A 13,843-nucleotide genomic window follows, 5' to 3' on the forward strand; every position below is an offset into this window, starting at 1 on the left:
TTTCATCCAGAAGCTCACACTTCTTTGCATTGAAAAAGGTGTTCCTTGTAACACCGAAACACGTGTCTGCAATATTTTGCTATTTTTGTGCTTTATGACGTTGGATTACTGATTTTTTGAATCTTCAGCACAAAGGTATTTAGTTGTTTATTAGGAAGCTTGTTCTTTTTTATTGGTGAGAATTAAGGTGAGGTCGCAGAGGGATCATATGAGGCTGTGAGCAGTTGTGTTTTGTGGTAAATCAATGTTGATTTCAAGTTGCTTAATTTTAAAATATTTGCACTAAGACGAAACTTAATCTACCCTTATCAATTAAGAAAATATTACTGACAGCTTGGTATGTAATACCAACATAGGCCTCCCAATATCTTTTTATTATGCAGTTATGGAAGTTTTTTGATTGCAAATGATTCAGTTACTTAATTTTAATGCAAATAGTTTTTTAGTCATTTGAATTATTAATGTGAATTTGTGGAGATCATGTAGTGTTAACATCAAAATGTTTGCTAGTTTTTAATTAATTTTGTTATATTGTCACCTCGGAACAACACTAAGACATCTAATACCAGGAATAACATTAGAGATAAGATATCCTACTGTTGCTCTGAGGCTACGATATGTGTATTTTGACAATTTCTTTTCGATATTTAAGGCAATTTTATTTAAGTGAAATATGATTAAATCCAAGTGTCTGTTGTACAGATTGTATAATATTGATCTGTAATACTAATTTTGCTGCAATTTATGCACTAGATCTTTTGCTACTTATACTGATTACTTTTCTTCATCTTTTCGTTACAAACTATTAGATGAGAAATATGTTTTGAACTAATAAAGTTAATGATTTTTACTGTCTGACTACTCTTTTAAATTAAAGAAATTTTTTAATTTCAAATATTATAGAGAAAAACAGTGGCTGTTGCAAATGTTTCACAGCTGTCCCCCGCCAGAACGCCAGTGTCGAATCGACTCTTTAATTAGTCAGCTAGTTGATAGCTCCAATTCTGCTCTTTGGTTTTGGGCTGTATGGGAAGTTGCTCAATTATGTGTTACATCAAAACTGCGCACTCCTTTAGGCAAGCCGCAAGAAACTTTTATGGCAATTGAAGGTGCACTTTTCTTTTGTTTTTCTTTTATTAGATTATTGTTTATACATATACAAATGTGTTTGCTAAGTACATTTTTTTCCATTTTCAGCTGCTTTAAAAAGTGCAGCAAAGTCATCTAAGAACCAAGATGATGCTTTCATTGGTAAATACTTATTTATATATTTAAGTAGTTTTAAGGCACAAAATTTATTACTTTGAGTAGTTAAAAAGTTGTCTTGTTTAAATTTTTGGTTTTAAATATCCTTTTTTACTTTCTTCTATATCTAAATTTTGAAGAAAGTATTGGATTCATGAGAAATTTTGAATTTTAGTGAATTTACATGTTTTGAGTTGTATTGAATCCATTTTGACCATTTTTGAGAAATGTCTGTCTGTGTGTGACTGTTTTTTGTTTTGTGGGTGCTTTAGCTCAAAAACTACTGCATGAAATTGAACAAAATTTGATTCACATATGTACTCTCATGTGCATTTGTGCTCAGTGTAAAGAGTAGGTGCCATGGTGCTTGTTAGTTTTTGGCACCAAATCCATCTAGTGGGATAAAGCAATCAATTGTTTTCTTTCTTGTGTGGCGCTGCTATATTCCAAGAAGTAACAAACTGAATCAAACAAAAATTTGTCCTTAGGTGACCCTAGAGCAGTGTTTCTTAGGGTTTTTTTTCTTGTTGATATGTGGGACCTTTTTAGTAAAAGGAAATATCCAAAATTGTATAGAACAAATTAACAGATAATCTGTATATTTGGGCTAAACAATGGTGGATATTTCATGCTATTGAAAAAAAAAATCTAATTTTTTCCTGTCTGCCATTCTTGCCTCGTCTTTGCTTCTTTTCGTGTGAAGGCCCTTTGAACTCTGAGTGGGTGGACGGGTTAAACCGGCTATCACGCTAAAGCCTTTCAAAGCACATGTGTGAAAAAAATAATGGTTTTGGCAGTTTTCTTCAGTTGGTGAAAAATAAGCAAACTATGTTGTAAAAAATTGAATGATTTAAAGCATTTTCTTTGTCTTTTTCATATTTGAATATAATTTTTTAAATTTTTTATTCAAGAGTGAATTAGGCAAAATAGTTATTTGCAGAAAATTTTCCAGTTAGGTTTTGTATTCAAAGAAAACTTTTCATTTTATCTAAGTCTGTTTCTCAACTCAAAGGTGTTTATTGCTACATTCTGGAAATGGTTAGTTGGTAATAAATGTAAAATTTTTTTTTTTTTAACAAAAATATAAACTTTTAAATGTAATTTCAGAAATCAGTACAGCTTTTTAAAAAATAACTTTAAACAACACATTAAAACGAATTACTTCCAAGTGTAATGAGACGAGTAGAACTTGTTTTGATTTTTGAAAACAGTCCTATTGTGATTCTTTATCCAGAAAAGTTGATTTATCATGTCAGATCCAGCACCAAGTTGGTATTATTGTTGCGCATAAGTTGAAAACCTTATTTGGTACTTATTATGAGATTACAAATGGTATGATAAAAAGTAAATGGTATCAGTGGCGGATCCAGACGATCCTCTTGGGAGGGGCGAATTGCTAATAAACTATGGGGGGGGGGGGGGTGACAAATTATCTTTTTTTAGTTTATAAACTTTTTTCCTTATTTTTATTTTTTATCTTTTTGTAATTAAAAGAGTGAAATTGAATGTTACTGGTGCTTTGAATACAAAGAGTGAAAAGTTAAAAGGTCAAACAAGAAGTTCTGTCTAGAACTAGACGAGCCTACTTTCCCGTTTACCCATACTACTTTCTACTACCTGATCAATATTCTCAAAAATAGCTAAAATCGCTAATTTTTTTCAAACATATTTTTAAAATACTTTAAGCTGATTTCTAGGAATAAAATATTCCTCACTCATCTAAAAAAATAGATGCGTAAAAAAAAAAATCATAAGCTCATTAAAATAAATACATCATATCAAAAAAAAAAAAATCGTTTCTTTTTCCCCTGTTGCCAAAAATTTTTTTTAAATGAATGAATGCACTTACCAAAATAAATAAAAACAATAAAATATCAACTTAAAGAAATAATTTTCATTGTCAAAAAAAAAAAATCGTCTGCGCATATCTTTATGTAGAAACATAAATGACTTCGAGTTTATTCGCCGAAAACTGAGTACCAAAATTAAAACTTTAGTTTAAAAATAAAAACAAGTCAGATCAACAATAATTATTTCACAGTCAAAACCATAGCTGCGGAGTCTAAGTCGATCTCATTTTGGGGTAAAGGGGTCAGAGTCGAATATCTAAGAATCGGAGTCAGTCATTTGTCCTCCTCCGTATAAAATTTTTGCCAAAGCTACGAAGTCAGAGTCGAAGTCGGGGAGTCGGAATTCGATTAAGTGTCCGGCACCGGAGTCGGAGTCAAGTGCCCCTAAATTCTCGGGGTCGAAGTCTAAAGTTTGGCGTCAAGAACTATTTCCAGCAAAATTTGTTTGAAGTAAATCCACCTTCAAGTACGGAATCTACATTGACTTTCAGTTTCCCCGTAGGCACTAATGTTAAGGGATCTGAACTGTTCAAAATTGAACGGAAAATTGTTCAAATCAAAAAGATATTTTATATACAAGTTTTTCATCAAACGCTTTTTCCTACAAAGTTTGTTTGAAGCTAATTCGCCTCACAGTTCGGAATTGCCTTGAATTTCCTCGTAGACCCTAATGTTAAGTTTTTTTGAACTGTTCAAAATTGAACAAAAAATAGTTCAAATCAAAAGTGAAATATGGGAATGAGGTGTTCTCACCGAGATCTTTCGAAGAAAAAAAGGTTTGTTCGAATCGGACTATTCATTCAAAAGTTGTTAGGGGGGGGGGGACAGACAGACTGACAGACATTTTTCCCCATCTTAATATCCTACTTTCCAATTTTTATTTTTTCAATATTTATTGAATTATTTTATTTATTTTTGACTTTTTTTTTTGTTTTTCGCGATATTTTTAAGATGCATTAAGCCTTCTTTCATGCTTTTTTCTTCTTTTTCTGACTTTTACTGGGAAAGTAGGCTAAAAAAGAGGAGGGGGATAAGGGCGGCAGTATCTAGTTTTTGCCCCGTCTCATAAAAATTGAAGGTCCGCCACTGAGCTCTCCCCCTAAAATTTTGTTTTACAAATGCAATTTTCGACGATCTTTGATGGTATAAGGAGGAAGGGAAACCTCAAAACTCCTCTGGATTTTTTTTTTTTTTTTTTTTTTGAAATTGAAGCTGTATGATTGTTTTTCGTCTTGGGTGACGTAAAAGGAAGGGATGGGAATCAGTTTAAATTCGATATTGGAGTTCCGAAATATAATTTTAAAGTATCTTTAATGATGCTTGGGGATGGAAGGTTTGAAGACTTTTCCCAAAACAAATTTCGGAAATGAAGTCTTAAAGTGCAATTGTGGGTCATATATGGTGACATTAGAGAAAGGCTTGGGTTTCAAAACTTTTCTCTAGAAATCTTTTGATTTTGAAGGGCCAAAAACGCAGCTATAGATGATTTTCGATGATTTTGGTAAGTAGGAGTAGAAGGAGCTGCGGGCCCTACTCCGGAAATTTTTCAAGACTAAAGTCCTAAAAACTTTAGGCATACATTCACAGAGCACTTTGCCCTTTTCCCTCCTGCCTTGAGATTCTTTTGGCTCAGGAGTAAGTACTGGGTTAGCATCACAAAGGTCCGTGGATCAAACAGCGCCAAGGACACGCTTCTCTGCTTCCACATCCATTTGTCACACATTGGCGACCCAGAAATTCAACAAATGGAGCCATGTAACACAGCAACAGGCCTCACATCGACAGCAACAAGCTGCAACTGAAGTTTTGTTGCTTACCCCTACACGCCTGGCTTCTTTGCACCCCATCTGATCCAAACATCCCAGCTCCATCACATGTGAAGTTATGTGGCGCTTATTCAGAGAGCAATCAACATTTATTTGCCCCCTGGCTTTGTGGTCCTTTTGTCACAGTAATAAAGTACTGGGCTAGCATCACAAAAGTTCGTTGATCAAACCCCGCCACGGACACATCGTTCACTCTTCACGTCTACATCCCCCCTTACAAACCACAAAAGCAATTAAAAACCACTTTTTATAATGTTAGGAAAAGGAACAGGGTTTGGAATTTTCATCCGAAAAAATTTCAAAATTGAAGTCCAAAAACATAATTTTTAACGAACTTCATTAATCGGTGATTCCGGGGTCTTCCCCTGGAAATTGTTAAAAAATGGCGCATTGAAAACGTTTCTTAAACCCATCAATGATGGTATGGAATAGGATTCTCCCCCGGAAAATTTCCAGAGTTAAAGTTCTAAAAACATAATTTTAGGCCTCCTTTAATGAGATTAGCAGAAAGCATGAGGTTAAGAACTCTCCACCAGAAATGCGTTGATATTGAAGTTCCAAAAACGCAATTTACAACGCTTTTTGTGATGTTAGGGAGAGAGATTATTCGGTCTTCCCTCAGAAATTTTTAATAACTGGAGTCTTAATCAAAGAATCCTCCCAGGCAATTTTTTGAAATTGAAGCTCCAAGAGCGGAAAATGTTAGGTGATCGAAAGTTGACAAGAGGAAGAGGCGACTCTTCCTAGAAAATTTTTGGAGTATTGAAAACTCAACTAGAGGTGATTTTTGTGATATGGGGGGGGGGGGGGAATCTCCTCAATCGCCCTCCCTGTGGATCCGCCACTGAATGGTATGTATAATTAGAAGAAAAGCATGGAGTTTGTGCTTAGTATTGTTCTAAATCAGGGCCGTAACCAGGCTTTTGTTTTGTTGAGGGTTTTACTAAACACATTTCTCATTTTTGTATGTGATCAATAAAATTTGATTTCATTCATATATTCCATTGATCTTTGCTAAAATATTTTATTAAGATGACGGGGTGCTTCTTTAAGGGCATTTTCATGAATAATTGTAAAGATGCTGTAACTATTAAAGGAAAAAAAAATCTGATGGGTACTCTAAATTACCCATGTTAACAGCGGCGTAGCTAGGGTGGAGCGGAGGGGGCAATATGCCTCGGGTGGCATACTTTTGGGGGTGGTGATTCAGCACCTTTGATATGAAAAACAATCTAAATAAAGGAATCTTATTTTAAATTTATGACTGGAGGCAAAGAAATAACCCTTCGAAATGTAGGGTTTCGATATGACTTTCACAACTGCGCTTCTCAGTGTTCAAAGTTGAAATATTTCCTTAGCAAGCCCCTGTATCTTCCTCATTCCCTTAACGTTCTCTAAGATAGACTTAAACTGTACAGTAGACCCTTGTTTTACGCATGTTTATTTTACGTGGTTTCGATTATAAGCGGTTTAAGATTTGACACCTTTATTTTATTTTACGCAGATGAGTTTCAGTTTTACGCGGATGCGGCAAGGAAACAGATAAAATTTCCCCTCTTTCAAAATCCAAACTCCTAAAGATTGCAGATAATCCGTAATCAACTGCATTTTGGCATGTTAATAATCAAGCTTGGGACCACTGGAGACATTTGTGCCACACCAAGATAAATATTTAAAAAAAAAAGTTTTTATGCGATTGGAAGCTAAGTCTCCAGAAGTAAAGTTATTCAACTCACGCAGTTCAGAATTCATTGGAAGAAGAGCTTTTAGGAGCGACAAAAGAGGCCAAAACCAACAAGGATACCAACGTCGGTGAAGCACAAACAAAAACATTTACGTTGAAAATTTTGAGCCATTCCTAGACAATAGAAATGATTTTTCTGATTTGTTAGTGAAAGAAGATTCAATCATGGAAATGGCAGAAGGGATCATGGCTGCGTTAATGGCCTGCAAAAGGAATTACAGAAAAAAAATCTTAATGACTGCCAAAAGACTCATAGCCTAATCCTCTTTATAAACAGGACACAAAATTAATTTATGTTTTCTTTATGCATGTTGTGCATAAAAGTCGATGTAAGTACACATTAAACTCATTATACAATTAGTTGTCACTAGAATGAAGTATTTTGTTATCTACGGAACCAAACTTCTGTTTTAACACTAGTATTAGATCTCAATTTACGTGGTTTCGATTTATGCGGCATTTCCGTGGGACCTAATCCCCGCGTAAAACAAGTGCCTACTGTATTTTTAAAACTTAAATTTCAAAGATATTCTAGAAAAGACTTCGACTTCCTAACGGCACCAAAAGTTAAATTTGACTTCAGAGCCATTCCATTTCAGATCAAGCAGGGCCTGTCACTTGAGCATCACTGATTTCTTTGAAACAATTACAGTAGTTACAACTAAGGGACATATGAAATATACCAGAAGGATTTTGCAAGAAAAACTTTTTTCCTTCTGTTACAGCCTACTAATATTCTGCACAAAATCTACCATTTTGGGAAAACCCAGCAAAACGTTCCATTTGAAATGGACACTGTTTCAAAATTATTCTTTTTCTAAAAATAAATACGGAAGGACCCATATGTCCTCTAGACATCGTTTTTGAACTTTTAGTTAGGTTTTTTGATAAAGAAAAAAAAATTTTTTTGTGGCGAAAAAACTGCATTTTTACCAGTTTTATGATTTTTTTTCTCTATGGAATTTTTTTTTTTACTAAACGGAGATAGCAATCTAAAACCCTTATATGATAGTTTCATATCATACTTTATTATAATCCTTAGAAGCATACACCCTTGGAAATAAAATTTGAAATTTTGAAAAATTTTAAAAATTAACAATTTTCAAAGTGAGATTACTCAAAAAACCCCATCTTTTAAAAATCTAAAAAATGGCTCATTTGAACCCTTTTTAATGCTTAACAAGTGAATTCACACCGCATCCCATATTTTTTCCCAATCTCTTAGTTGTAACTACTGTAATTTCTTCAAAAAAATCGGTGATGGTCATATGACACTTTTCATACCTACCTGCCTGATTTGAAATGGAATGACTCTTCAGTTTTGATGAAGATTCAGGAGAGAACCCCCCTCCCTTCCCCCAGACTTTACTTTTAACTACGATTTTTGATGTGAATTTTGAATATTTCTCTGGGCTATGCCCCCCCCCCCCCTTTTTGTCGAAAGAATACAGATTAAATTAATATCCTTTCAATTTTAAGTTCAATAATTTTTAATGGTTTAATGTATTAGATAAGTCTTAATGAAAGGGCGGCAAATAGAGGAACTGTAACGGGCGGCAGAAACTAGCTACACCACTGCTTGTTAAATACTCGATGTATTTTTAATAACTCAAAAGAAAAGATGCGTGCACTCATATATGTGCAAGCGCACTTCTTAAATATTTTCTGGCACATTTAAAATATGCTAAATATGAGTTTGGTACTTTCAAATTTAAAGCATTAGGAGGTTTTTGTTAGCTTCTGGTATTCAAAAATCTGAAAGTTAAAAAAAAAATAAAAATAAAAAAGTAGTAATAAATTTTTAAGCAAAAAAAGTATACTAAAAAATTTTTTTGGAATAGTAATGAAAATTTTCGGAGGGGGTTTGAACCTTAAAAACCCATTCCTTAAATACAGCCCTGTTCTAAATGGCTCAGATTTTGTTTAAGGTGTACAGCTACATAGATATCTGCTTTCCCATCTTTTTTGTCTCTATTTTTTTTAAAGTACCACTAGTTTCTCCTGTCATTCAATTCATTTTTTTTAAAAATCTTTTTCTTTCAAAATATAACTGTTTGGATAATTTTTTGCTCTAGGCAATTCCAATCAAATGGTGCTGCTTAGAATCAATTTATTATTGTCTCTGATGGAACATCTAGAGAAACTTATGTATAATGCTTATGAAGGCTGTGCAATTGCTTTACCCTCGCCTGCAAAAGTGAGTTATAATTTCTATAAGATCTTACTGTGCTGTGTTTTTTAATTGTGGTTTTTTTCAAAGTTTAAAATTCATTTAATGTGAATTACATACCCCTATTTAATCACTTTTTTTTAAACTGCAGAATGTACGTACCTTTTTCCGAACCAATAAATCAACTTGTCATGAGTGGTTAAGCCGGGTCAGATCTACTACTGTTGTTGTTGCTTTGAATGCAGGCTGTCCCGCTGCTGTAATTCGCCAGGGATTTGAAATATTGCAGGAACTTAATAATAATGGAAATGCTCAGGTAATTGATATGCATTTTTTATTATAAGGAAACTATTTTTAAAGAAATTTTACTCATTGTTTCCTTTATTTGTAACTTATAACATAGAATGATTTATTAGTGTGTGTTTTACTTTCATTGCTGTGTTTCTTTTTTTCTTTATATACAAACTTTTATTTTAAATACTTTGGTCAGAATACTGAATTAAAGCATTAATCTGCAGGGAAAATGACAATTTTCTGTGAACATTTGTAGCTCTATTAATTTTCTTCACTGTTAGCTATTAAAAGATAAAGTATTGCTCCCCCCCTCCCTCCTTGTGGGCACGTTGTGGGATACATTTTTGGCAGAAAAGGCTGAGGATGTTTCAAAGCATTTTTTTTTCTTCAAATGCTTTTATTTTAATGACATTACTATTTTTTTTTCATTTGTGCAGTTTATTATGCAAATTTTACATAAAGTTGTTTTTAAAACAATAATTTTTTCCCTTTTTAAAGAAAAATGTTATCATAGCCATTTTATTTTACATGGTAAAAAAATTGCTGTATACCTTTTTAAAGTTTAAATTAAAATGCGTTAAGAAAATGCACCCTGTCAGCCTTCCAATATCATTTTCCTAGGTTCAATAAGAAAGTGGAATAAAAAAAATAAATGCAAACCTTGGCTAATAATTAAATCCGATCAAAAGAATATTAATAACGCCATCTGCGTTGCCCCTATTTTGATGTAATCAGAACAGATCTGATGCATGTGCAAATTTGAGCATGATTTTAGCTTGCAACAACAAACAGTAATTTCTGGCTAATTCACATTTTCTAAGTTGTTACCTTTACATGTGATACATAAGAGTTTTTAGGTAATTTTCTTTTTTCCCTTTTGACATATTATCACCTTTTCTTTCTTTTTTGAGCGACATGCTCAACAAGGCGCAACTTGATGACTTGTGGTCCACATGTCGTGCAATCCTAATCTATAACATCAAAAGTTAAACAAAATAAACAAGAATACATAATGTTTGCAACTTTTCAAATAAAATGCTAAAAATAAGAGTTGTTTTAAAATGATGCTGGATCAACGTATGGTTTATTAATTAAAATTACGCTTAAAATTTGGAGATAGATTATGAAATTGTAAAAGCTTGTCGCAAGCAGCTACAAAACTTTCTACTGCTGGGAAGAATGTTATTATAAGTGTTCAACAGAATTAGGAAATCTAGAACTTTTATAGCTTTAGAACAATTACAAAAATGTTGGAGACATTTGGTGTTTATAAAAATCATGGTACTTTTAATGTAATTTAATAGCAATCTCTCTTAAGTTGGGTTTTAGTATAGTAGGGGAATGTGGGGCAAAGTGAAAAAGTTAGGATGACTGAGCTTTTTCAAAATGAACAAATTTGAAATTTGTTTTGAAAATTACGGTATGTAAAGAAAGAACATTGTATTTCATACTGAAACTTGCATCAAAATATTTTTTTATTTTTGGCAGTAAGTTTTTGCTTAAAAAAAGGAAAACTTTCCTTTCTAATATTTTTTATTTCAGTTTATTTTTAAATTTTGCAAAGGGAAAAATGAAATGTTTTCTTTTCAATTGTAAAAAAATATTTTTTATGAAATGATTCAGTAAATAAAAGGTTGAATCAATAAATGAAAAGATTGGAGAAAAAATAAATAAATAATTAAATAAACAAATTAATGTATGTGGACAAATAAATGAGGAGTGAAAGAGTGAATGAATAAGGAAATGAATAAATAAATGAATTACTAAGTTAAGGTATGTTAATTAAGTAATAATTAAAGAATATGTAAGATTTAATGAATGATTGGATAATTTAATGAAGTTTTACTACCTTTGCCCCATGGGCAGTTCTCAAAAGGTGGGAGCAAACACAGACCTCAACTTTGAAGCTTCAACACCAAATAACTTTCATTTTAATTAACTCAAAAATTTTTGAGTTAAATTATGTACTGTATAGAGACAAGAATTGACATAAATTATGGAAAAAATGCTCTTCAAATGCCCTTAAAAAAATATTTTCTTTGCTAAAAGGCACAATTTTGGACATACCAAAACATTAACTGAGCAAATGTACCATTAAAAAATTTTTTTAAAAAAATTATTTCAATACGTTCCAAAAAAAAAAAAAAAATTAAAGGTATGAATAATTTTTTGTTAATATTTTACACAAATAACAAAAGTAAAAACAGATTATTTACTTTGTAAATGATTTTAGAAAATTGAAAAAGTTTGAAATTTGATGCATGTCCAAAAGTTACGATCTTTACAATGCTATTATTTGAGAACTAAGTATATGATGTTTTCGTTTTAAAGGTATTTATCGGTCCTCAGAATCAATTTTTAATTGTTTAAAAGTGTTTTCATAAGCTTTTATTCATTATCTTAGAAGAAAAATAATTTTTCTAGACATACATGTGAGATGTCCAAATGGCGTTACGATCTTGACGCCGATAATTCTGTCCGTTTATTCATAATTTTTGATGATCCACTGTCTTCTAACCTCAATAAAAAAAGATTATTATAATGTTATTTTCTTTAATCCATTGGTATTTTGCATAATTAATACGTTACACATTGAACAATACATAAATTACAGTAGAAACATGGCTGATTATGATCGTAACGATAGCCATTTTGCGCTAAAATTGCCAAGCAAACCTCCGTTGGCGACCAGCACAATATTCGATAAGCTAAAGGTTACCAGAGGGAAATTCCAGTATGACAAATGTAGTTTATCGTCGGCTGCACCAGTTTTGCGACTTTATTGCCTGCGCTAGCATTTTTTTCCCCCGCTTTTATTATTTTAGAATTTTTTTTCTCTTTCTTTTGGAAACATAATTTAACGATCTCCAAATAGAAATACGAATTTCTTTTTTCAATAATTTTTTTTTACGCATCGTTTTAATTCTTATGACATTAGAAAAAAGATTCATTATTAAAACTGATGACACTTTTTTACATTTGTATTATTTTTAATTTGAAGCTTTTTTTTTTACCTTTCATCAACTTCTTCAAAATCATTCCAAAACTTTATTATATGTAAAGAGTAGTATGTATAGCCATTCAAGTACTTCATTAATATCCTTTTTATTATTAAATTGCAAAATTCAAAAAGTAGTAAATAAAATTTTCATTGGAAAAGTTAAAAATCAGATTAACAATTGTCAAAAATGGTGAAACTTACGTTATGATGATGTCCAAAATCCGTTACCCTACAGGACAACAATGTCCAAAATCTGTTACCTACAGACTGCTGATTTAATTTGCTAATTAACAATTTTTACAAATACCTGCTGTCTTTTCATGTTCATATATTGTGTTCTAGGTATGCATACTATGAAATAAAAGCAAAATTGATTTCAAATTTGAAAATTTTTGAAATTACTAAAAGTTAACTTTTGTTTCCACCTTTTGAGAACTGCCCCCATACAGTTTGCCCTGCATGTGCTTGACTAATTGTACAAAATATTTAAAATACAAATAAGCTTAATATTAACTAAATAAATACTGCACCGAACATTGGAAGGTCTCAACTAATGTTTCAAATGCAACAACATCAATTACAAGAACTTTGTCATTTAATAATGCAAAAAATATATTTTCACTCACAATAAAATATTTCAATATGAGTATCAGTTTTTGAAAATTGCTTGTATTAGCATATTTTATGATTTTCGAAGGTAGTTTTTTCTTGACTAAAGTAGACTACATGTGTAACAACTTTCAAATATTACTAGATAGGTGGCGCTAAAAGCAGAGTAAATATTTCACCATTTCAAATTGCCGTGCTATTTCACTCTGCCCCACATTCCCCCATTCCCCAACATGCTTGGGACGACCTTGTTCTAAGGGAGTTGAATTGTATACACTAATGTGTGTCAGTAAGATTAAGTATTTCTTTATCTTTATCTAGTTGCAAATATTTTAAATGACATTAATTTGCTTGACTTAAGGAAATTTAAATGCAATTATAAATATCTTAATTTTTTTTTATAGGGCTCTGAGTTTGAGAATATATTATATGCAGTTACTCGAGCACTCATCCAATTACAATGCCCTGAAGGTGTCTTGGGATTGTATATTTGGTGTAAAGAAAATATTGGGCGCAAATTTAATTGGATGAAAGCATCGGTTGATTGTGCTGCTGGAAAGTATGTATATTTTGATGTTTTATTTTTTGAGTTGATTTTAAATCAACAGTGCATGTCAGTTTTCCCTCTCCGGAACCATTCCCTGATAATTGTCTAAGTAAATGGAAGAGTCCCACACTTGGAAGACCTGAAACATTTCCACATGAAACTACGAGTGCTACTACTGAATTTTACTTGCAGCCCTACAATTTTTTTTCGAAATTTTTACTGTATTAGGTTTACATTACAAATTAGGCAGTACCTTACATTACAAATGAAACAAGCATCCATTTTACAAAGTGTAATACTGTTAATTGATTGGAGAGGAGAGAAACTGGAGAAAGTGAAAGAAATAGGCCACTGTGCCACATTTATTAAGGCATATAACTTCACTTTCAAGAATGTTTTGTTTATCTTATGTTTATTACTTCCCATTCAGATGTTATATTTTTTCACTGGGGTAGTTTTTATTCTTTAGTTTATTTTTATCACTCGTATATTTTATTTATGGGAATGTGATTGATTCCACTAGGGAGGGAAAAATAATAAAAACGCCCAAATTGATT

The 13,843-nt window shown here is 32.0% G+C and overlaps 1 protein-coding gene across 1 annotated transcript in view; it reads left to right on the forward strand.

The window, feature by feature from the left end:
- Window positions 1-13,843, forward strand: part of LOC129216614 (serine/threonine-protein kinase SMG1-like) — a 248,709-nt gene that overhangs the window by 59,879 nt on the left and 174,987 nt on the right. The window contains exons 21-25 of the mRNA XM_054850834.1: window positions 904-1,109; window positions 1,198-1,251; window positions 8,741-8,862; window positions 8,987-9,151; window positions 13,144-13,298. Of these exons, the coding sequence (XP_054706809.1) occupies window positions 904-1,109; window positions 1,198-1,251; window positions 8,741-8,862; window positions 8,987-9,151; window positions 13,144-13,298 (702 nt within the window). The remainder of the gene's footprint in view (window positions 1-903; window positions 1,110-1,197; window positions 1,252-8,740; window positions 8,863-8,986; window positions 9,152-13,143; window positions 13,299-13,843) is intronic.

This window comes from Uloborus diversus, chromosome 1, assembly GCF_026930045.1.
Source record: "Uloborus diversus isolate 005 chromosome 1, Udiv.v.3.1, whole genome shotgun sequence".
Classification (NCBI taxonomy): Eukaryota; Metazoa; Arthropoda; class Arachnida; order Araneae; family Uloboridae; genus Uloborus; species Uloborus diversus.